The sequence below is a fragment of the Myotis davidii genome, unplaced genomic scaffold (genome assembly GCF_000327345.1).
Source record: "Myotis davidii unplaced genomic scaffold, ASM32734v1 scaffold244, whole genome shotgun sequence".
Taxonomy (NCBI): Eukaryota; Metazoa; Chordata; class Mammalia; order Chiroptera; family Vespertilionidae; genus Myotis; species Myotis davidii.
Window position 1 is genome coordinate 69,133 of NW_006294993.1, and position 22,922 is coordinate 92,054.

General features: G+C 56.4%; 1 protein-coding gene across 1 annotated transcript in view; it reads right to left on the minus strand.

Annotated features, from left to right (window-relative positions):
- Positions 1-21,407, minus strand: part of MYT1 (myelin transcription factor 1) — a 51,648-nt gene extending 30,241 nt beyond the window's left edge. The window contains exons 1-4 of the mRNA XM_006769552.2: positions 20,964-21,407; positions 7,728-7,825; positions 586-640; positions 98-128 (exon numbers count right to left, since the gene is read on the minus strand). Of these exons, the coding sequence (XP_006769615.1) occupies positions 98-128; positions 586-640 (86 nt within the window). The 5' untranslated portion in view covers positions 7,728-7,825; positions 20,964-21,407. The remainder of the gene's footprint in view (positions 1-97; positions 129-585; positions 641-7,727; positions 7,826-20,963) is intronic.
- Positions 21,408-22,922: the final 1,515 nt, after the last annotated feature.

The following is a 22,922-nucleotide window of genomic DNA, read 5'->3' on the forward strand; positions in this document are numbered from 1 at the left end:
GGGAGTGGGAACCCCGGGGGCCGGGGGGGGGGGGGGACATTAGGGCGTGCAGGGTCATAGGCGCGACTCGCTCAGCACCAGCGGAGGGTCCTCTTACCTGAGCTCGGCACCTGTGGGCTCCAGCGGTGCTGGTGAGAGACAGGAAGCACGCAGAGTCAGCATTAAACGAGCAGAGTGGAGAAATGGCAGCTGCCCAGTGCCGCCTCCCCCTGACCTGCCAGTGCGCCTTATGCAACCTGGGGAGGGCTGGTGTTTTTGGAGGGACAAGTGCCCTCACCCAACACAGGCGCCTGGGCCCACAGAGCCAGTGAGGCACCTCTTCTCTAACTGCACAGAGGACACCCTGCGGAGCTGCATCTCCTGGCACCTTGCCCGGCGCTGTCTGGGAGAGCCCGCAGCACCCACAGCGCGCTGAGGCCACCAGGGGCCTCAGACTCAGGCCCCAGCCAGGGAGGAGCAGGCAGGCCAGCCTCGTTGTGGGCTGCTCTCCTGAGGGACCCCGCGGGAGTTGGTGTCCACAGCCTCGGCCTGGGACTCGGACAGAGCCAGCTGTGGCACCAGGATGGACAGGGAGGCAGCACTCACCTCTCAGGGCCTTGGATCTGGTGCGAGCGCGCATCTCCTCGTCCTCTAAGCTCATCTGCAAGTAGAAGCAGCTGTCACATTCAGGGAAGACAAGGCTGCCGGACCTGCCTGCGTGCTTCCCAGCCCAGCTCTGCTGGTGCAGGCGGGCGTGCGACACGCATCCAAGGAATGGCTCCCAGGCAGGAAGCCCTGGGCCTAGAGCAGCAGGCCCCCCACCCCCGGGTCCTCCCATCCCCTGCGCCTGTCCCATCCCGACCGAGGAGGGTGGGCCCGCTCCCCCTCACAGGCACAGGGGCTCAGGCACCAGCGCAGATCCACCCCCACTGGGCCCCGGTGCCCAGCTTCCTGCTGGAGCTAGCGTGAGGGTCGTCCGGTCAGAAGCAGGTTGCCGGGACCCGGATGGACTATCCAGGAAGCGTCCAGAGGGGGGACAGCTGTGAGCTCCACTGTGTGCTGTCCCAGGAACAGTCCAAGGACAGGGCCTGAGCTCAGGGACCGTCCCTAACGTGGGGCAGGTCACCCCTGCGTGTGTTCCTAGAGGCACCAGGCTGCTCGGCATGCCCCACCCTGGGGACTGGAGACACATCCCTGTGCACGTTCTAGTAGCCGCACCGACATGTGAAAGGAAACAGCTAAAACTAATGCTAATACTAAACTTAGCCCAATCTACCCAAAACTGTCATTTCAACAATGATGATATGAATGAGATTGTGAATGAGACTTTTGTTCTATAGTAACTGAGAAACCTTGCGTGCCTCCTGGTCTCAGCACATCTGCATGAAGCCCCCTGCCACCTGCCCATGGCCTCCAGGCTGTGTGGCGTGCCCAGAGGCTGAGGCCGTGTCCGTGAGAGCCAGGCTGGGGCATGAATAAAGGCCAACGGGTCAGCTCGCCAGACCCACCGGCCCCTACCCGATGCCACTTCTCCCAGGAGAGGCTGAGTGGCACCTGCGAGGGGACGAGGCACCGTCCAGACCAGCGGTCACCAACCTCTTAGACCTCACGGACCACCCGTGGTCCGCAGACCACCGGTTGGCAACCGCTGGTCTAGACCCCACCGGAGCCCATTAGTGATGCCCCCCACAGTCCCCGCCCCGATCCACTTCGGAGGGGGACACGCCCACACTGTCCTCCAAGGAGTCACGGGAGAGCCCCAGGAGCTCCAGGTCATCAGACGGATCCTTGGCCTGTGTCACTCAGGACACAACTGGGCAGCAGGTGATGACGAGGTAGGAGGTGGGCACTGAGCAGGAGCCCGACATGCTCTGTGTCTCCAAGAGAGAGCAGCCTCTGCCCGGTACCCACCCCAAGAGGCCCTGGGAGAGCGGGCCGCACCACTCACCACGGTCAGGGAAAGGAGGAAGCAGCCCACCTGCCTCAGGCCACCACGGAGGCTGCCGGAGGGACAGCGGACAGTGGGGGAGACGTGTCCGGAGAGAGGAAGCCAGTGCAGGGGGAGCGGAATCTGGGGTCGCCCCTGGGAAGACAGGTGGAGGGATCCCCCCAAGTAGTGAGATGAATTTTGCAGAGGGAAACTCCCCGCAAGCAGCACTAACATATGATGATGTACGTGATTTGTTAAGGAGGAAAAATCAAAACCTGGCGTGACTTATGCAGGGGCGGGCGCGGGCCATGCTGAGTGCAGCTGTCCAGCAGCAGGAGCCGGGCTGCACTTTCCATGTTGGAGGCGAGGCTCCCTGCGGACCAGTGGCTCACACGGGAAGTGAAAAGAGGAGCAGGTGTCCAGGGGCTTCGTTACCCTACGAGCCTTCAAACGCACCTGTGGGCCGCAGCACGCCAGGCAGGACGCTCCGCGACGCTGACGCCTGGCTGCCGGCGCCTGCTTGCAGCTGAAACGCAACCTACCGCTCGTTTTTTGGTGACGTTTCCCAAGGAAGTTGGCAAGCGCCCTGCTAGGTTAAAGTGTGCCTTGGTAATGTGGTTATCTGCAGATAAATGATTCAAAGAGCAGAGAACAGAGAAGGTGGCAGGGGTGGGTTGCGGGTGCCGCCTCCAATGGCAAGCCCTTTGTCGAGCTAACAGCTGTGGCCTCTGTATCGGAGGGTCGGTCAGTGAGAAGTTCTCCTCGGGGCATGTGGCTTTGATTTTAAAAGGGAAAAACTGAATTACAGGAGAAAAGGTGGGTTGGCTCTTTAACGTGAGAGTGAATTGGGGACCTGGCAGCCAAGACCGCTTTCTGAGCTGTTTGGAACCGGGGGTTCGGGCTGCCTCGGGAGCACCAGGCAAGGCTGTGATGACCCCAGCGAGCTCCGGGCTCCTGGAGAAAGTGGAGTGCCTCCGGCTGAGGGCACCACTCCCGTCCCAGGTGGAGCTGGCGCACCCAGCAGCCCCCACCCCGCAAAGGCAAGGAGACACGTCCCCATTTTTCATTCATTTATTGTTTAAAAACCTTCCTCTTGTTCCAAGCACAAATCCATCAAGTTTCTGTTTTGGCGTGGCCCACAGGTAACTGCACAGCCTCTCCCCTGGAGGGGGAAGGCCCCTTGGCACAGCCGAGCCTCCAGCACCCGCTCTCCAGGGGGCAGGCGCTCCTCAGAACCCTCCTGTGTTTCTGTAACTCCAGCTCGTTCTGCCACGGGAGCCTCTCACACTTCCCATGCTCCTTAAATGGCTCTAAGCTCTCATTAATATTTCACTAGTTCTGCCTTCAAAAGGAAAACTGGGGCGGGGGGGAGGGAGTGGTAATTTACAGATGCAGATGCACCAGCGTGGCCACATCTGCGAACCAGAGTGGGTGGTCCTGTCCTGTGTCACCTCAGGACCCACATCAGCATGAGGCTCTCCCTGCTGTCCACGCGGCTCTCACAGCCACAGGCCACGGAGACCAGCCCTCGTCCGACCCATCTGCATATTGCCGTTGCCCAAACTGGGTTCCCTAGATTGAACATTTACAAGCTGGGGACCAAACAAGCCCAAGTTGGTCAGCAGCCTCCAAACCGCCTCTGGACTCTGGGGCCACAGAGGTGAGCCAGGAGCTCAGGCCCAGCCAGAGACAGAGCCGCCAGGGAAGAGCACTCTGTATCCAGGAGGGTCCCGTCCACACGGCCCACAGGCTTTGTCCATCTTCACTTTTATCCTAGAGGCCAGGTCTGTCCACCCCCCAAGTTCAGGGACTCTAGGTTGGTCTCTGGAGATGCGCCCCCCTCGAGCCCCCAGCCCTACCCCGTCTATTGCCTCGCTCCCTCTCTTTCACTCTTTTCTTCTGTTCTTCCCAGGCCTCCCTGCCCTCTGCATAGACAGCTGAGGCCCAGCCCCGAGGAGCCCCAGACACGTGCCTGCCAGCCCGGGAGTCCCTCACTCTAGAGTCAGGTGAGAGATTGCTCAGGGGCTGCTCAGACTCGGGACCCTGGTGGGGAGGGAGGTTCAGTGGGTCAGTGAAAACCTGAGGACATGTAGGCTGCCTCAGGGTGGGAGGTGCTCAGAACTGGGGAGCAAGGAGCACCCTTGGGTGTCAGCTCCTCTCAACAGTCAGGCCTGCTCCCTCCCACTCCGCCCTCACAGCCCTCAATTCCATCTGAGATAAGCTCCTTCATTCCTGTTTCGAGGTCACTGTCCTGCAGAGCAAGGTGCCGCGGCCTCGCTCTGCTCAGAACATATTACATAAGGATGGACGGATGGACAGACAACTGGGGAAGGCGGCTGAGCACACATCCGGGCCTCGGGCTGGGCAGGTCCCAGGGGCCTCAGGGATGCTCGCTGGCCCTGGGATGCAGCAGGAGGCAGGTGATGCTTCATTTTATTTGGAATTCACTTCAATAGCTGCAAAGCTTAGGGCAATTTTTGAAGCCACAAGGTCATATGCATTCTAGTGTCTCTGGAACAGACCTAGAGGAAGAGAGGGGAGCACCCACTGATCCCAGGAGACCACAGGCAGCCTCACCTGAAAGATGGGGTGACATGGAGTGAGGAGGGCAGAGGGACATAACAGGATGTGGCCGGGAACTGGCCATCACCTGCCCTATGGGCTCCAAAGGATCTGCCCAGTGTCCCCTTTCTCCGGGGGGGTGGGGGTCTGGGCTGGTTCTGGGCACAGCTGAGGGCCGCGCCTGCGGGAGCAAGCACTGTGGCTGGCCCCACACCCACCCGGCAGCAGCTCCACCCCAGGACCAAGAGCGTACCAAGCCTTCAGGTACGCTCCTTGCTCCTCTCCCCTGGAACCTTTCAGAGCTCCCCTGCCTGCACACCTCCCGCTTCCCTCTTTTCTGAGCATGCACCTGTGTGGACAGGTGGCCCCAGAACAGCCTCTGCTTCACAGACAGGTAGGTCCTGCACCTCCAGAGCCCTCGGCGCACACCCAGCTCCCCATCCTCTGATCTCTGAGGCTAAACCCCTCACCCACACGGCTGACGTCACAGCTCTCCTGGCTCCCTGCAGGGACAGCTCTGTCTCCCTTGGGGAGTCCCACTGCATGTCTGACATCTTCTGACTCCACCCATTGTCTGACCTCCTGGCAGCTGTAGACACCGCCTCTGTTTTGGTTGCAAAAAGGACAGCCATGGAGTATTATTGAACACATGTTTTGGGAAGGGTTCTCCTGACACCCCTAAGCATGGGGCCATGGCTCACTCCAGCCCCAAGTTAAATGTAAAGCTACATAATGACACCCTGAGGAAGCAGCCACGTCTGATCTCTCTCTTTAAAATCCCACCATAAATGGAATTTGTACCTGCCCAGAGGTAGAAATCAGGTACCTCCCTCCCTTGTCAGGAGCCCCAGGCAGGGGCAGTGAGAAAGCCTGGCTGGATGTCATGCAATCCACCTTCTCCATAGCATAGCTCTAGTCATCCACTGAATAGCAGTGTTTCATTCTTCAAGGTCGAGAAGAGGTATAAGGACCTACAATCAGTGCCTGCTCCTTTTCTCCTGAGGTTTAAACACACACACAGCTCTAGCTGGTTTGGCTCAGTGGATAGAGAAGGTCAGCCTGTGGACTGAAGGGCCCCGGGTTCAATTCCAGTCAAGGACACATGCCTGGGTTGTGGGCAAAATCCCCAGTAGGGGGCATTACAGGAAGCAGCTGATCAATGATTCTCATTGTTGATGTTTCTATCTCTCTCGCCATTCCTCTCTGAAATCAATAAAAATATTTTTTAAATAACAATAAATAAAATAAAATAGCGCGCGCGCACACACACACACACACACACACACACACACACACACACACCAGCCAGCACTTCCCCTAAACTCACACCACCTAATCTTTTCTAAGGGCCCCTTCCCAGCCCACCTGGGAGCTGTCCGCATGCCTGGTGCTGAATCCAGGGTCAGAAGGTGAACACCTCCCACAGAAGAACCAGGTCCTCTGCTCCACTGCCCCCTAGGCACTGAGCTGTTCCTCACCTCACCCACCTCCTGACTGAGGCCAGTCCTGCTTTGCCACGTGGTTCTCTGCTGTCCCAAGGCCAGCACGTCTGTGCTGCGGCCTCCTCAGCCCACAGTGTTCGGATCAGAACAGCAGTTCAGGCCCTACCTGCTGAGGTAGAGGGACAAGTCTCTTGTAACAGCCAATGCTGCCAGAGAACCAAGCGTGACCCACAGACTAGTGCATGGCAGGTCCCACACCCTGAGCTCCTCAGGCCAGAGCCACAGTGCAGCACTTCCCTGCCATCCTCACAGGCGTCCCCAGGCCCTGGCCTCAGATCAAGTCCAGGCGGCCTCCTTCTATGCTGCTTCACATGCCCTGTGTTCCTGCACGTGGAGGCCTGTGGCGATCCTGCAGGGAAAGTCTTTCGGTGCCGTTTTCCCTGCAGTGATTGCTCACTGCATGTCTCTGTGTCACATTTTGGCAGGTCTCAGGATGTTTCAAACTTTTTCACTATTGATATATCTGTTATGGTGTTCTGTGATGAATGATCTTTGATGTTATTATTGTAATGTCTTATATGGGCCATGAGCCATGCCCGTATAAGACAGCGAAGTTAATAAATAAATATTGTGTGCATTCTGACCCCCCCCCCCAAAAAAAGTGAATGACTCACTGTCTTTTGATACTTGTTTATTGTGGACGCCTGGACCCGCAATAGCTCTGAGGCTGCCTGTCACTTTCTGGTCATGTGATCTCTGTTTAGCTGCTCAAGACTGGGATGGGGTGATGCAAGTAAGGCCATCACCCGGTGTAAATTTAAGGGGGAAACAAAAACTCAGTGATCAAGATAAAACAATAGATTAATGCAGTATTTTAACACATTGAAATTAATGCAGGAAATCCATGATTTTAAAAAAATGCCAGAAATTTAATCAAGGCAGGGTTGGTGTCACTGCCTTTTCTTTTGGCCTCAGGCTCCAAACGGCACCAGTCACCACACAGGAAGGAAAGTGTGAATGGAGGTGCTAGGACAGACCCTGAAAGTGCCCAGTCCAGTCGCCAGATTGGAAAGAAAGATGTTGGGCTTTGAGAGTGAACTACCAGCACCCTCAGAGGAGGTTGTCACCCAAAACTTCGTAGCCCTGGCTGCCTACACTCTGGGCGGTCACACCTTGGTGGCCAAACCTTGGGTCATGGTTTGGAGTCTTGTCAGAGAGTGTCTTCGTGTCAAGAAAATGAGATCAGAATCTGAGATCTGGGAAGGGAGGCCCACCAAGCCTGCTGTTGCCTGCACTTTCATCTCTGAGGGTCACCTGACCCTGGGGACCCCGCCTTACCCAGAGAACATCATGGGAAGTTCTAGAATTAGAGGCATGGCGTGGCTGCCAGCACACAGGATGTTCAGGGTTAGGGAGCAGTCCGACAGAGGGCACCTCAGCCACCGCCTCCAGTGAGTCTTAGGCCAGCACGACCCATCTGCCTCCACCTGGGGAGATCGACATGAACGAGAAAGCACACCTCACACGTCCCGAGGGACTCTCAGCTGCCCCGGCGCAGAGAGGACAGTGCAGCAGGGGCTGAGGACATCAGGGAGCCGATGCAATGGCCTCAGAACAGGGGCCTGGCCCAAGTGAAGCTGCTGTCACCTGTGGATTTGCTCTACTCAGCCATTGTCTCCCTTTGTTTAAAGTGCCCCTGGCCCCACCCAGCTTTGCCTAATCTAGACTGATGACCAGACAAAGGGCACCTGTGCTGCTCCAGGCCAGGGGTGGGCCTGCCTGGGGCAGGGCAGGTGGCCCTCTGAGTGCCTCACCTTGCTGTGTCCGTCCAGAAGCCTTGAGGTCCTGCAGTTGCTGGCCTTGTCTCCGTGTGTCCACCTCTGGCTCAGCAGCTCACCCCGGAACTCATTTTCTGAGGCAGAAAAAGGAAACAATGAATGTGGCTGTGCATCCCGAGGACAGAAGCCGAGAAATGTGGGTCACGTCTGCACAGCCATCTACAGCCCCTTCCTGGGATCCACTGCGAGACACGCAAGACTCGTGGAGGAACATCACTTCTGACTGGAACACTTGCACTGCATTGGGGTTACAGGACACACTGGGGGCTTCCAGCCGGGGCCGCGAGTCACTGAGGGGACCCTGCTCCCCTCGGCCTGACTCCCAGCACTCTCCTCTGAGACGACCCCCAGTTAATGTTTAATTCCTCACAGAAACTCCGGCCTCTGAGGCTGCGGCATCAGCTGGACGTGACAAAGAAAGGCCTGTGTGCCTATTCCCTGTGGCACTCTGTTTCCATGACAACTAGCTTTCCACCACGGGCAGCAGCAGCGTTTCAAAGAAAGGACATCGGTAACCAACAATAAAAACAGGAAATGAAGGTTCCTGGTTCTGCTCTCTGCTGCTCCCTGAAGGGGGCTTGGGTTCTGCTGGAGGCGGTCGGGCCCACAGCTCTGACACCCATCAGCCCTGCACGCTTGGCAAGCATCCCCCACGTGGTCCATCTAGAATTTCACCTCTCCTGCCCCGGCACCCTTGTGTCTCCTGCCACAGCGTCCACATGTCTGGAAACGCCTCCACACCCTCAAAGGCCTCTTGTGACCTCCAGGAGCACGACACTGAGAAAAGCAGACTTGTTGTCAAGGAGACGCCTAATGCAAGGTCTTCAAAGGACTGGTTTGGTACCTACCGTGTACCTGCCTCCCTGAGCCATGAGTCACCTGCAGGGGACCCCTGTGAGGACTGGCCTTGACCAGAGAGGTGTGCGCTGTGACTCCTGGCTCCCAGGTCCTCGCCAGTCACCAGCACACCCAAAATGAGGACAGGCCCAGCCGCCGGCATTCAGATTTCCAAGCCCACGGCAGGTGTGTGGGAGACGCACGCGGGAGCCACACAGGCCCTGAATGAACAGGCGGAGGCTGCAAAGTGGGAGCAGACAGACTCACACCTGGAAGGGATGACGGACACGTGGGTGAATCAGCCCTGAGGGCAGAGGTGAGCGTGCACAGGGTTCGTTCTCCACACACATTTCCTGGTCAGGAGACGCCACAGCCACCTGGGCACTGGCTGATGTGCCAGGCTCCAGCGGGATTTCTTGTCTCCATGACACGTGTGAATGTGTGAGGTGACTGCGGCATGTGTCATGGCAGCTGGAGGGGAGAGCATATGAGCCTGAGTAAGGTCTGTGGTGCGGGCAGGACTGTTTCCCCTCTTGGCACCCCAAAAGGGCCCTAGACATGCCCCCACCCCTGTGTGACCCCTCGAGGTCCCTCCTGCTTCCCAGAGCAGCCCAGCCAGTGAGCAGAGCAAGTCTCTCGAGGGAACTCTGGTTTTCTGTCTGATGGGAGACAACCAGCTCACAGGGGCTTCCCACGCCACCCGGCCTCACTCCCTGTGCTCCCCACTCCTGCGCAGGGAAAGCATGGGGTAGGAGCATCTGGGCACAGGAGCAGGATGCACCTCCGCGACCGGGAGCTCACACCCCCGGGACTCGGCGTCAAACAGGGCGCACCCCCAGGACCAGACCCTCGTCATGAACCAGTTCTCCCCGATGTGAGTCCTTCCTCCGCACCCCCAGGACCAGACCCTCGTCATGAACCAGTTCTCCCCGATGTGAGTCCTTCCTCTTCCTGGGAGGCTTTTGGCAGAAAACTACCATCACTGCTGGGAGACAACACTCCTCCTGGCCGGGTCCCCCAGGACCTGCCCATGGCCCGGCCACGTCACAGCAGGGACACTTCCTGTCTGACACACGGAGGCAGCACACAAAGGCCCCGCCACCCAACTCAGCGTCCTCGGGCTGGAGGGCGGCCCTGCTGGGGCCCAGCAGGAGGTGCCTTGCAGGGGCCACCTGCTCTGGACACGTGGGGCGGAGGGGCAGAGCTGCTCCCACACCTGACCTGCATGCCCCCTTTCCCATCCACCAAGTGAGGGGAGGGAGGCCTGGGGATTGAGAGCTTGTGTGCAACGTGGCCTCCCGGGGTCTGGCGCACAGTAGACACGTGAGGATGTCGCAGCCTTATTATGGGGATCTGAAGGGAAGAGCAGGTTGTCCTCAGGACCAACCCTGCCTGTGAGCTCTTAGGTGTCTAATCAGCTCATCGGAATCCCTGTGCTTGGACTCAAACAGCCATCAGGCCACTTGGGGGCAGGTGGTGCAGAGGAGGCCTGGCCATGACCCCTCTAGGGCCGGGCATCACCTGCCCTGTCTGTCCACGCTGCCCAGTGTCTGTCCCCACAGAGGCCCCAGACTCACTTCTATCACGAGACTGGCTGGCAGACAAACTCAGAGCGGCAACCAGGGCCTGCCAACAGGGTGGTGGGTCTGTGAGCAGAGCGCCTCCTGCCCACGCCCAGCCAGCCCTCTGCTGCCGGCAGCCACTGCCCCGGCTCAGCAGCTCCAGGGCCAGCCCGCCAGGCCCAGGGCAGTTCCTGACAAACAGCAGCACAAGCCCTGGGCCCTGAGCATGAGAGACTGTCTCGGGAGGCCCCAGCCCAGCCCTCCTTGGTCCCCCTTTGTTCCCGACATCCTGGCTGAGCCAACCTCTCCATGCGGGCTTGATGCCCCCTCCTTCCCAATATTGAATAAAGGGTCCCAGGGGCACCTCGCAGTCTTCTCAACTGGACCCTTCCTGGGGCTTTTCAACTCTTCAACAAACTTGAGGTTAAAATGACCATCCCTGTGGGCTCCACAGCCCGCAGCCTCCCTCTCACCCCATCACAACCACATTTCTTAAGGGACCCTGGCTAACTCTGCTCCTCACTCCCCACCACAGTGGCCTCCACCCACAGCCTTCCACCAGAGCACGATCCCTGCGGGGTCACCAGTCACAGCCAACCCCGAGCCTCTCCCCCACTGCCTGCAGGTCCTTCTCTTCCATCTCTGGTCCCTGCTCTTAACATCTGCTCCTCGTAGGACTGAGCTTCCCCTCCCCGCTCCTCAAGCAGGGCACCAGCATTGTCTGGGGCCCAAATCCTGCCACAGTGCGTCCTGAGTCTCACCACAATCCAGCAACTTCTGTCTCTCAAGCTGTTTTGTTCGCGAAAATTGACTGATTCTAAAATTTACATAGCAATTCGAGGAGCACAGGATTATCAAACAATGAAGCTGGACACTCTCACACCATACGCAAAGATTAACTCACAGTGGATCACAGATCTCAAGGCAAGAGCTAAAGTCTCAGAAAGCATAGGGGCACATCTTCCTGACTCTGTCTTAGACAATGGTTTCTTAGATATGACACCAATAGATCAAGTAATAAAAGAAAAAAGTGGGGAAATTGGACAGCATCAAAGTTTAAAGCTTTTGTACATCAAACACCATCAATAAGAGGAAAATACAACCCATAAACTGGGGGAAAATGTTTGCAAATCATATATCTGATAAGGGACTGGTATTCGGAACACACAAAGAATCCTTACAGCACCATAATTACTAGACCACCCAGTATGAATAGACACTTGTCCAAAGACAACATATGAATGCCAATATACACATGAAAAGAAGCTCAACTCTAGTCTTTAGGGAAATGCCAATTAAAGCCACAAACTCACTAAAGTGGCTATAATTCTTTTAAAACTCACACAATAACAAGCGTTGGAGAGAATACGGAGAAGCTGGAACACAGACACGGTGTTGGCGGGAATGAAAAGGTCACAGCCTGGCCAGCGGGGCTCAGGGTTGAGCAAAGTCTTGGGCACCAAGAGGTCACGGTTGGATTCCTGGAGAGCACACGCTCAGGGGGTGGCTCAGTCCCCGCGAAGGGGCGTGCAGGAGGCAGCTGATGGATGGCTTTCTCTTATCGATGTTTCTCTCCATCCCTCTCCCTTCCTCTCTCTCTAAAAAAAATCAATAAAAACATATTTTTTAAAATAAATTTTAAAAATTAGGGTGTATCATTAAAAAAAAATGTTTCTTTAGACAACTTTAAAAATATATATCAAGCATAGAGTCACTATATGACCCAACAATTCCATCCCTAGGTAAAGACCCAAGAGAAATGAAAACATGTCCACACAAAACCTTGGACACAATGATTCTTTACATCTTTGTTCAGACCAACCGAAAGGTGGTCCATCAATCGGGTTTTTTTTTTAAGATACCACTGAGTATCTTAAATAAGGTATCACTTGGCGGTGAAAAGGAGTGCAGTGCTGCTAGTGGTGGGGGGTGTGAGTCTCAGACACAGAGACAGCAGGAGCACGGGCTGGGCTCCGTGGGGTTGTGCTTTGTTGGGTTGTGCTGAGGATAGCGATGCCTGTTGGTGCAATGACTCCTAGGGCACAATTGCTCCGTGTTGGGAGTGAGCTGTAGCCTCAAGGAGTCCTGAATGGAGAGTTAAGAAGTTCTTGGGAGTCCTAGGGGTGCTGGTATAAGAGAAGAGTTAGAGGAATTATACTTGTTGAGAAGATGGTAGTTCGGTAGAGAAAGACAATTGCGGATGGACCGCGCTTGGAGGTATTGTGTGGTTTCCACGTCGGCGCTTTGAAAATGGGGGCGATGTGGTTTGTAGCTTTCCTAGCCGCCAGCTGCTGCGCTGAGCAGGGTTTGTGTCAGCTGTTCCTGAAGTAATGGCAGCAGTGGCTTGTGTTTGGAGTGCAATTGTCGTCCTAGTTTGGCTGGCTTCCAGACAGGCTCAGAGGGTGAGCCAGGACGAGCTGCCTGCCGCTGCCCACTGCTCCCCTGGTTGCAAGTCTCATGGGTCCCTTAGAGGTTAGGGGATTCATGCCTGTGGGGGAAGGGGAGGGGAGGGAAATGGCCTGGGAGTGCTCCTTGAAGGGAGAGGGCACACTGAGTCCTTTGTCCTGAATGTATTTCTCTCTCTTGCAGGTGGGAACCTTATGGGAGGTCTCAGGGGAGAGTCTTAATAGAATATTCATCAGCTTTACAGGTGTGCTCTCTCAGGGTCGTGGTCTCTGCTGATTGGTCGCTGCCAGGGCTAGGAGTCATCATCCAGGGCACCTCACTTGTCTGGTTTTGCTGCTTTTCTGGGCCTGGAGCTGCAAAACAGCTGAGGCCTCGATGTTATCTTTGGAGGAAAAGGTCAGGGGCCTAAACCCTGATATGAAAGATCCAAACTGCACGTCCAGTGCTGTGCCAGGGGGAGGGGGTCGCCTTGGAGACAAGGTTCCTGTTTTCCCAGTTGTGCCCCTTGCGAGGCACCCATGGCTTTCTGCCCTGGCGAGTGTCTGTCCCAGGCCCACCATCCCAGCTCTGCTCCTGTGGAACAGTCAGACCTGCTGCTGACCAGTGAGAAGCAGCCGCCAGGCGCTGCGGCTGAGCCCGCCGTGAGCCTCTGCTCAGGGTGCTCTGGGTGCCGGCACGGCCGTGGCGAGCACGCTCTCCGGGGGGTCAGGAGAAGCAGCTCTGTCCTGTCTTTGAAATGTTCCTGTGAGTTTGAGGTGGCTTCAAAAACATTTTGAAGCCGAGACCGGTTTGGCTCAGTGGATAGAGCGTCAGCCTGCGGACTGGAAGGTCCCGGGTACGATTCCGGTCAAGGGCATGTACCTGGGTTGCGGGCACATCCCCGGTGGGGGATGTGCAGGAGGCGACTGATCAATGGTTCTCTTTCATCGATTGTTTCTGACTATCTCTCTCCCTTCCTCTCTGTGAAAAATCAACAAAATATATTTTTTTAAAAAATATTTTGAAAAATAATGGGACATGAGGACGTGATTTCAGTGACGGGGCAGTCAGGAGAGGTCTGTGAGGGGAGGTGCAGGGCCCCGCTCACTCAGGACGGTCCCTGGAGCCCAAGAGGCTGGCTCCAGCCTGCCCCGCTTGGCCTCGCCGGGCCACGCTACTCTGCGCAGCCTCCTGGGCGGTGCTGTCCCTCGGAGCCTGACAGCCACAACAAGAAAAGGGAAGTGGCAATGGTGCCCTGGACACGTGGGCCCCAGGCAGGGGGACCCGGTATTTGCCTCCTCCCACTCCGACCCCTATCCCTCCACCCCCGCCCCAGCTTTTCCTGCAGCCCCTGCCTCTCAGACAGGGAGCCCCCGCACCCCGACCTCTGGGCTTCACACCTGGGTTCACAGCTGCAGGGGGTCCTCCCACCTGGCAACGCTGGCATCCCACCCACGCGCCAGCTTGTGGAAGAAAATGCAAACAGGGCAAACAGGGCCCAGGGGTAAATGAGGCAAGTTTTGCTCTTTTTCTTTCCTTTTTCCTAAGCTGGGAGTCCGGGAGCATGACATGGAGACGTGCTGAGCGGAGAGACAGCCCTGCTTGTGCTGAGTTTAGGTGAAAGGGGCCGGAGGAGCTGGCAGTCCCTTCGCTCCGCAAGGTTCTCTCATTATTTTGCTCCTACATGGGCCTCACTGGGACTTTCTCTATTCAGTAAAAGCCAAATGCAAGCCTGTCCCTTAATCGCTGCAGCAGCAGCTCTCTGCTGAGAAAATAATACAGACGTAACTTCCAGCCGCACACTTTTCCATTTATATGCAAATAGTGACCTTTCACCCAGGCTATCTCAAAGAAGTGGTTCCTTAAAAATGCAAATAGCACGTTGCTGTCAGTTACTGTGGCTGAGTCTTTGTTATATTACTATTATTATTATTTCTTTTAACCTCACCAAGGCTGTAAAAACAGCAGCTAAAGTGCCCGCAGTAATAATGACTTTCTAAACCAAATCACAGGCCGCTCTCCAGGCATCTGTCACGGAGCCTGCCAGCGGGGAGGGCGGATCCCAGGTGGTGGGCGGAGTTGGTCAGCCCCCTGAGGCCCGTCCTGGGAGAGGCCGCTGTGCAGAGCTGTTCCAGCCTGAGTTGCCCAGGCCAGGCCTCTAACCCAGCCAGGTCTGAGACACAGGCTGCAGGAGCTCCATGCGATGCTCACGGACTTCACAGGGCACCTTCTACCCCCAGCGGAGTTCCACTATGACCCCAATCCCCCCTACAACTGGGCTGATGGGACCCCAGGACGCTCTCAGAAGCTCTCCCCAGAAGAGGAGCGGGGAAGGGGGGGCGGAGCGGAGGGCGGGCGGGGGGACAGCAGTAAGAAAGGTTGGAAGAACAGGCTAGGTCCACAGTGATGGCGAACTTATGACACGTGTGTCAGCGGTGACACGCAAACTCATTTTTTTGGTTGATTTTTCTTTGTTAAATGGCATTTAAAAATATAAAATAAATATCAAAAATATAACTCTTTGTTTTACTATGGTTGCAAATATCAAAAAATTTCTATATGTGACACGGCACCAGAGTTAAGTTAGGGTTTTTCAAAATGCTGACACGCCGAGCTCAAAAGGTTCGCCATCACTGGGCTAGGAGAACAACCAGGGGGAGCCCAAAGGAAGTGGTCAGGGCAGAAGGCATTGGGGTGAGGGCTCCCCGCGATTCCCTCAACCCACCCCACTAACCAAGCCAGGCAGCAGGCCAGGCAGGAGCTGGGAAGACGTGTGCTTTGTCTCCTGCACCGCCCCCAGAGCACAGGGCCCTATCAGTGCCACCCACCCATCCTCTCTGTCTGTGGCTGCTGCCCCGCAAGCCCAAAAGCTTGGGCCACCCCATGCTTAGGAAAAGAGGGTGGTGGCCAGCCAGGCTGAGCCAACCTCAGAAACCTCCAGAGCAAGCACCTCAGATTGCCTGTCTTGACCCAGGAATACACAGAGGAGAAGGCAGCATGATGGCCTGGCTTGGCACAGCCTCACCCACCAAGTGGGGAGCCCAGAGGGCTGGTTCAGGGCCCTCCTCACAGTCTCTGTCATCCCCAGAAGGCACATGGGCCCCATTTCCCTTCTTCACCCCCAGGGCCTGTAGGGAAGAGAAGGGCCAGCTGCAGGGCTCAGTGGCCCGAGTGGGACTGCCTACCAGCCTCCAAGCAATGCCAGGATCTCTGCTCCATCTGGTCAGGCCAGGTGGCCTCAGAGGGACCCTGGACAGGAAGGGGCCTGGCAGGAGGGGTTGGGTGGGGCCAAGGAGTGCACCCTGTAGCATAAGAGTTGGGAGTCCAGCTCCCCTAACAGAGCCTATCTGGGGTCTGCAGGGGCCAGAAGCCGAGGATCCAACCTGCAGCTGGGCGGCAGGCCAGGACCCAGAGCCAGCAGCCTGTGAGGGGCCACGCCAAACCCATCCCTCTCTGCTCCTGACGCTCTGAGGAGTCAGGGCCTGGCTGCGGCCTCTCTGGCTTTCGTGGCGGCTCAGGGAGTTCTGAGGCAGGCGCAGCAGAACTTGCATGAGCGGAGGCAGCGCGCTCACAGCTCTCACCAACTGTGAGACCTGGCGGGTGCACGTGAGAGGAGGAAGCCCTCACCACTAACCTGCTTCAGGGCCTCAGCAAACCGCCACAGCAAGGGTGGGAATAAAAGGAGGTCACACAAAACGCTAAACACGCCAAAATCAGGCCGTAATAAGGAAGAGCCAGAGGCACGTTCCCAAGGGCGTGGTCTTGTTCACCCGTGGCAGAGCCAACCTCAAGAGCTGAAACTCCTCACAGGGCATTTAAGTAGCTTTTCTTCTGACTCAATTTCCTTCCAACCTTGAAACCAAAATTGAGAAGCATCCCTGGCATGTCCAGCAGGGCCCTGTTCACAGGAACCTGGGCAGCACCTGCACCTGCGGCCAGTGGGCAGGCCTGGGCCTGCAGGTGCTCCTCAGAGGGAGCGGGGACACATGCGAGGTGGGTGCAGTGTCCTACGAAGCAGCCAAGACAGCATATCAAGGACGAGACACTGAGCGCACCGCACAGAGAAGCTGCAGAGGGTCCCCCGCATCCACCCCATCCCCCGCCACTCCAGGGCCTCCAGGGGCCTGGAAAGAGAAGGAAACTCAGCTGCAGGGAGAGGAAACGCCACTGGGAGGCAGGTTGGGGATCTTCACTTGGGGACGGAGACCAAGGTTGGAGGAAGCTGGACACAGACCATGGGCGTCTCCCAGGAGGGCTGTGGGGGAGAGGCAGCGTGTGCACTTCCCAGGAGAGCGCTGTGTCTGACCCGCCCCGGGGCACGCCAGCACCTCCAGCTCCACAGGAGCCCCTGGCCATCCTCAGGGGACAGGGATGAAGCCAGTTACTCTCAGGACTCAGCAAATCCAGCAGGTGTAGAGGCTGAAGGGCTGCCACAAGTCAGCTCAGTAAGACGACAGGGACATGGAAGCAGTCGGGCCCTCAGAGCGGTGGGCCTGGCTCACCATGACTCAGAGCCTCCCTAAGCCACTGGGAGCCCAAGGGACCCCTGGGGCCTTGTCAAGCAGGCACCTGCACATAAGGGAGTGTCTGAGCTGGCACAGCAGAGGGAATGTGGGAGGGCAGCCCTGGGTCTGATGAGAAGCGGGGAGGTGGAGGGGCCGGCCTTGGAGCTCAGGTTGCTCCTCTAATGTGCAGCTTTTAGGGAACAAAATGGGGAAAAAGAAGAGGCCCCAGATGGCTTCTGCCAGAGCCTCAGATCGACGTCCAACACCATCAAGGTGTGAAGCCAGGCGTGAGTGTGGGTGGGAGCCCACAGCGGGTCCAGCAGCAGCTCAGGCCATATGGCGTGTGTGCCTACATCTAGGTCACCGCGTGAGCACATTCGCACCCCGCCACCACCCAAGCAACACAGAATGCCAGTCCTTCAAGGACCTATCACTGCCCGCCCGCTCGGTGCATGGTGCATGGCCCACTACACACGCTGGCCAGCTCCACGCTGCCAGGACAAGCCCCTGCAGTTACCAGAACACCCTGAAGGTGGGGCTGCAGATGCAGCACCCGGGGTGGCAGGAGGGGGGCCTGAGACCAGATGCCCAACCCTGCGCGTTTACTGCTGCCTGTGCTGGTCCTGACAGGGCCTGCTCACAGCCGTCCTCCGGTCACTTTCATGCCGTCTGATTAAAAGAACATTGCACTTTTGTGGGCAAATTTAAAAACGGAAAAGGGATGAAGCGAATGGTAAAGCCTCTCTTGGCACAAGACAGCACACGTGTTCCTGATGGTGAGAGCCAGGGAGGGTGGGATGGCGCCAGCAACGCTGGCAGGAGGGGGGGTGTTGGAAGTGCCCGGAGCTGCGCTGCCCTGCGGGGTCCTGTCTCTGTTCTCTCTGATGCGAGCTCTGCGCGGAGTCTGAGAGCAAAAGCATTTCAAGTGAAACACGTCCCTCTCTCGTTTTGTTTTGTTTTTAAAGCGACGTTTTGAGAAATGAAACTCAGCATTCATGAATGACAGAAAGCACTCTGAGGCCTCGAGACACGCCCCCACCCCAGACTAGCAGCCTCTGGCTGGGCTGCCCAGGGGGGTCCCCAGAGAGAATGGCCTTGAGGTCTTAGGAGCAGAAGGCCCCGGGGGCACTGCTCTCACCCCTCTGGGAAATGGCATTTTGGGGGCTGACTAATCTAATGATGCCAGCTCCCAAAGACCATTTTCCTATCAACTCTCACCACAAAATTCCCGTTAAAGTAGACACTCAACTGCTCCGTTATTCATGAGGGAGTTCACAGGAAAGCCATAGGAGGCGGCCTGGGAGCTGAGGCTGGAGCGAGGCCAGCGGCACCTGCAGGCTCTCCTGCCGGCTTTCCACAGCTAAAAGCCGACAGCAGGCGGACCTGGGCCAGGCCTCCAGGGCTCGGGCCAGTGCAGTGTTGGTCTTCCCAGAAAGCCTGGCTACTGACTGCGTCCTACTGGCTGCCAGTGCCCTGCCGGCCGATCAGGTGACAGGGACACCCAGCCCCTGGGCCAGTCCCCACCCCCTGTCACTCCATTGCTCTGGGCCACGTGGTGCTGACCGAGAAGGTCACCAGGTGGGGCCTGAGCTTTCACCATGTCACATGGCACGCCCAGCCCATCCAGGAGGAGCTGGCCCCACCAGTGTGCCTACTGCCATCAGGGCAGCTGCAGGAGGCCAAGAGGACCTTGCTGGCACTCTGGCACAGTGTCCGTCTGCAGATACTTTGTCTTGCTGTGTGCCCAGTGCTGGGCCATGCAAACGAGCATTCCCAACGGTGTGGCGATCGCCAGGCATGGGCCCCATCCGGAGGGAGGTCAGCTTGGCTCTGTGCTGCCTACACACTCCAGCCCCCCCCTCCGCCCTTCCTCTCTGCCCGCCCCCTCCCCCAGCCATCAAGCTCACAGAGTCACCATGTCCTGGTGGGCATCCTTGGTGACTCCAGGCCAAAAGAAGGCAGTAGGAAAAGGAGGGGCCAGGCTCTGGGCAGCACCAGGGAGAGTGCCCAGAACAGCTGGGCCCACCTCCAGCCAGAACCAGCGCTCCTCTGAGCCAGGGCCAGCACCCTCAGCAGGCCTGTCGACATCTCTGAGCACTGACAGGGCTTTCACGTAAAAGCTGCTGTGACAACCGGGACAGAGCAAACTTTCAGCCCCAAAGGCTCTGCGCCCACAAGGGTCACCTCTAACCAGGTTCTCTGCCATCTGGCACCAGAACTCTGCTTTTGCCAGAACCTTCCAAGAAGGTATATTGTCTCAAGTACTTGGGGCTGCCTCTAGACCAGGGCAATCCTGAGGGTCCCACAGGCCCCCAGGTCAGAAGCGGCCTCCCTGACCTGCATGAGCTCCCAGGCCCACATCTGGGCCCTGCAGTTCAAAGGAACTCAGCCCAGGTGGTTCCAGGACGGAAAGGCCCCTGTTCCCCGCTCTCATGGCCCCAGGGAGGGGCCCGTCTCCAGCTCCAGGGGCCGAGGGTTCCTGCAGCTGCCTCCTCTTTGCAAGCAAGCTGCGGCCGGCGCCCTGGCTGGCCTGCTCTGCACAGCAAACCACTCTGGGAAGCTGGCAGGTCCTGTCCTGTGGGGGACGCCCTCTCTGCTGCGCCACAAACTCCAATCCCTGCTCTCCCACTCTTTTGTTTATCAGTAACTAACAAAGCACATGGAAGGGGGTGATCGTCACAGCCCAGGACCGACGGGAGGGGGCCCTGGTGGCAAGGACCAGAGTAAGCACACTTGCCACCCTCGCCCAGGCTCACCGCTCGGATCTGCCCAGCACCCGCCTGCCTTTTGTTCACTCAGCCACTAGCCTCAGAAACCATCATAGGTTCTCTGACTTTTTTTTAAACCACTAAGGCAACATTCCCCACCTCCCTCTCCAAAAGAATGATGATGATAAAGGATGTCAGCAGCACCCGGACAGGGACAGGCTGCTGGCCGGAGACCAGCCCTCCTCCTGCTCCCAGAGCCACCTCCCCGGTGTTTTCTTTCAGGAATTTAACAAACTTGACCAGCCAGTGGTATCCACTGGTGACATGGACGCTGAGACAAGAACAACTGTGGGACAGGAAGAAGAGGTAGGCTCCCGCATGAGGACCCACACACACAAGGGCCCACAGCTTGTCTACTTTCCTGGCTCACAAAGAAGAAAGTGATCCAGGGGACAGAACCAAGTCCACACCCTGACATGTCACCCACAGCCAAGGGCACCACGTCGCTCAAAGCTCACACCAACTGCTCGGCCAACCAGGATTTTTAGCTTTAAATACACAAGCCCAGTTACACCAACACAGACACCATGGCTCTCGGGACCCTGTCACATCGCGAGAAGGGACCGAGAGGAACGGCTACTCATTCCTGCACTCTCCCCCACAGACGCATGCACCTAGGTGTCGTTCCCTAACTTTAGAGATACGTGACAGGCAAAGACAAATGCTCACATGACCATCTCCACTCCGCGTCTCGGGGTGGGGGGCCACACATGATGTGCGGACTGAGTCCCGTTCCAGGGAGATCTGCTGCTGACGGAGGCGGCGTCCTCTCCGCCACAGCCGCGGTCCCACAGCTGCAGGCACCCCCGCTCCTCTTCCAGAAATGCACGTGAAGTTTCTCGCCTGGCTACCGGGTCCCCCAATGTCTTTCCCGGGAGATGCAGTGTCCACTCGACTCAGAGGCCAAGCCTGCGAGTGAGCAGGGAGGGACCGGGAGGGGAGGGAACCAGCCCCGGCAGACCCCGGAGGAGGAGAGCGCCTCGGCCCAACGGAGCAGCTCTGGAGAGCCGCCCCCGACCTGCTCCCCCTGCAGAGAAAGCCTTCATCCCGGCAGCTAGCTGCTCGCACGCCCAGCCCCTGTCCCTGTCCGTCCGAGGGGGGAGCTAAGCACCCAGGATCTGCCTTTGTCCGCGAAAGAACATAACATTGACTTACCTTTCCCCACAGCTATTGTCTGTCCTCTTTCAAAATGACATCACGGAAAGCAATCATGAAATTTACATGGGGGGTGCAGGGTGGACGGGAGGAGGGGCAGGCAGCTGCCTGCCAGGCATCACATGTGGGGAAGCCTGTGTGCGGGTTTCAATTAAATATCTTCTCCCCTCAGTGTGCGGGCTCCTAAGCCAGCGAAAGGCAGCGTCTCATTTACTTAATGACCGCTCTCATTAGCAGCGGTGGCACGGGCTGGCAGAGAGGCTCCTTTGTAAATACGCTACCCATGAACCCTTGGGGCTCAATATATCTGTTTACTCTCCGAGGTGAAATAAATTTACAGTATAGCATCAGCAAGATGGATCTGCTGACCTGGGAACTGAGAGGGCCTGGCTGGCGGAGCCCCCAGCTCCTGCTCTGAGCCGCATCCAGCACAAGGGGCCCGCATTTGCCCACACTGGCTTATAATTAATATGCAACATGATTGGGTTTTTTATGCAAAATACACAAAAGGGCAGAGAGTGTCACAACTGCCATGCTCACCCCCCTCTGCTTTCTCCACCAGTGGTTCAGTCCAATAATTCCTAATAGCAGCAACCGGAATGACAGATGCCCTGGGTTAGCATGGCTGCAGAGAAAGTACTTTACAATATTTATTGGTGGTTAAGAATATGACCTACCACCATAAAGAACGGACGGCAGAATTTATCACTCAGATGAGCCAGGAGGGCTACATAGGGGTTCATCTGCATATTCAAGTATCAGTGACGTAAATGCATGTGTGTATATATTTTTAAAGTGCTTAAATAGTACTTGTGGCCACAGACCAAAAAATAAATTTATACACACAGTCAATCAAGAAAAGATACTTCTCTTTTATTACACATTCCCTTTTAAAAACAATTATTTTAAAATAATAAAACCCTCTCAGAGAGGATGTGTACCTCCTGGAGCCCTTAAGTCGTAAGTTTATCGCGTACGCACAAGTTCTCTGCTCCATCTTTCTGAGTCTTTTTAAAACTGCCTGCAAGGAGCTATCCAATGAAAACCAAGAGGAGGAAAATCCATAGCACACACAATAGAAGTACCACCCACAATTTAAAACTAACTTGTCTGCTTTCTCATCTCTCCTTTTGGGATTTTTTTCCACATTCAGGGGTAAATGTAGGAATTTCCTCAGGGTACCCAGGAGCCAAGGTATGCTTGCTTACTACTCAAGTTCCCCTTTCTTTCTGATAAATCAGGCGAACAATTGTCCATTATCACAATTAGGTTATTAGGAACTGTCCTGTGAATTTCAGACTCCTTCCTAGGACCGGCTGCCACGGAGGACAGAGGCTTCCCAGCAGCAAATAGCATTTCCTGGTAAGTTATTCAAGAACACATAAACCCTAACTTAGTTAGCACCAAAGGTCTCAGGCCATCAAAAGTATGAATGGGACAGAACTAAAACATTTTGCATTCTTTAAGAAAGCATGTGCTGAAAATCAGCTGAAACTCTTCCACAGCAATTATTGTTAACATGCAGTGTCCTATCTACAGGGAAGCCAACGAGCATCATCCTAAAAGTAGGCAAGTAGGTATGTTCGGTTCTTATACACACATTATCCTCATCAATAAAATGCACACTATACGGTGGGCGACCTTTCAGATGGAGCAAACTGAACTAACTGCACGCCTTCGCTGGTCAAACTGAGGGTGAGGTCTCAATTATCTGATGAGAAAAGTGTGAGGCTCCTGCAGTGCCTGCCTACCATTGTTTTTATTCTTTTGGAAACTCATGTCCATTAGCCTAGATTCTTCAGTGGTTCTCAACCTTCCTAATGCTGTGCGACCCTTTAATACGTTTCCTCATGTTGTGGTGACCCCCAACCATAAAATTATTTTCTTTTTTTAAAAAAATATATATTTTATTGATTTTTTACAGAGAGGAAGGGAGAGAGATAGAGAGTTAGAAACATC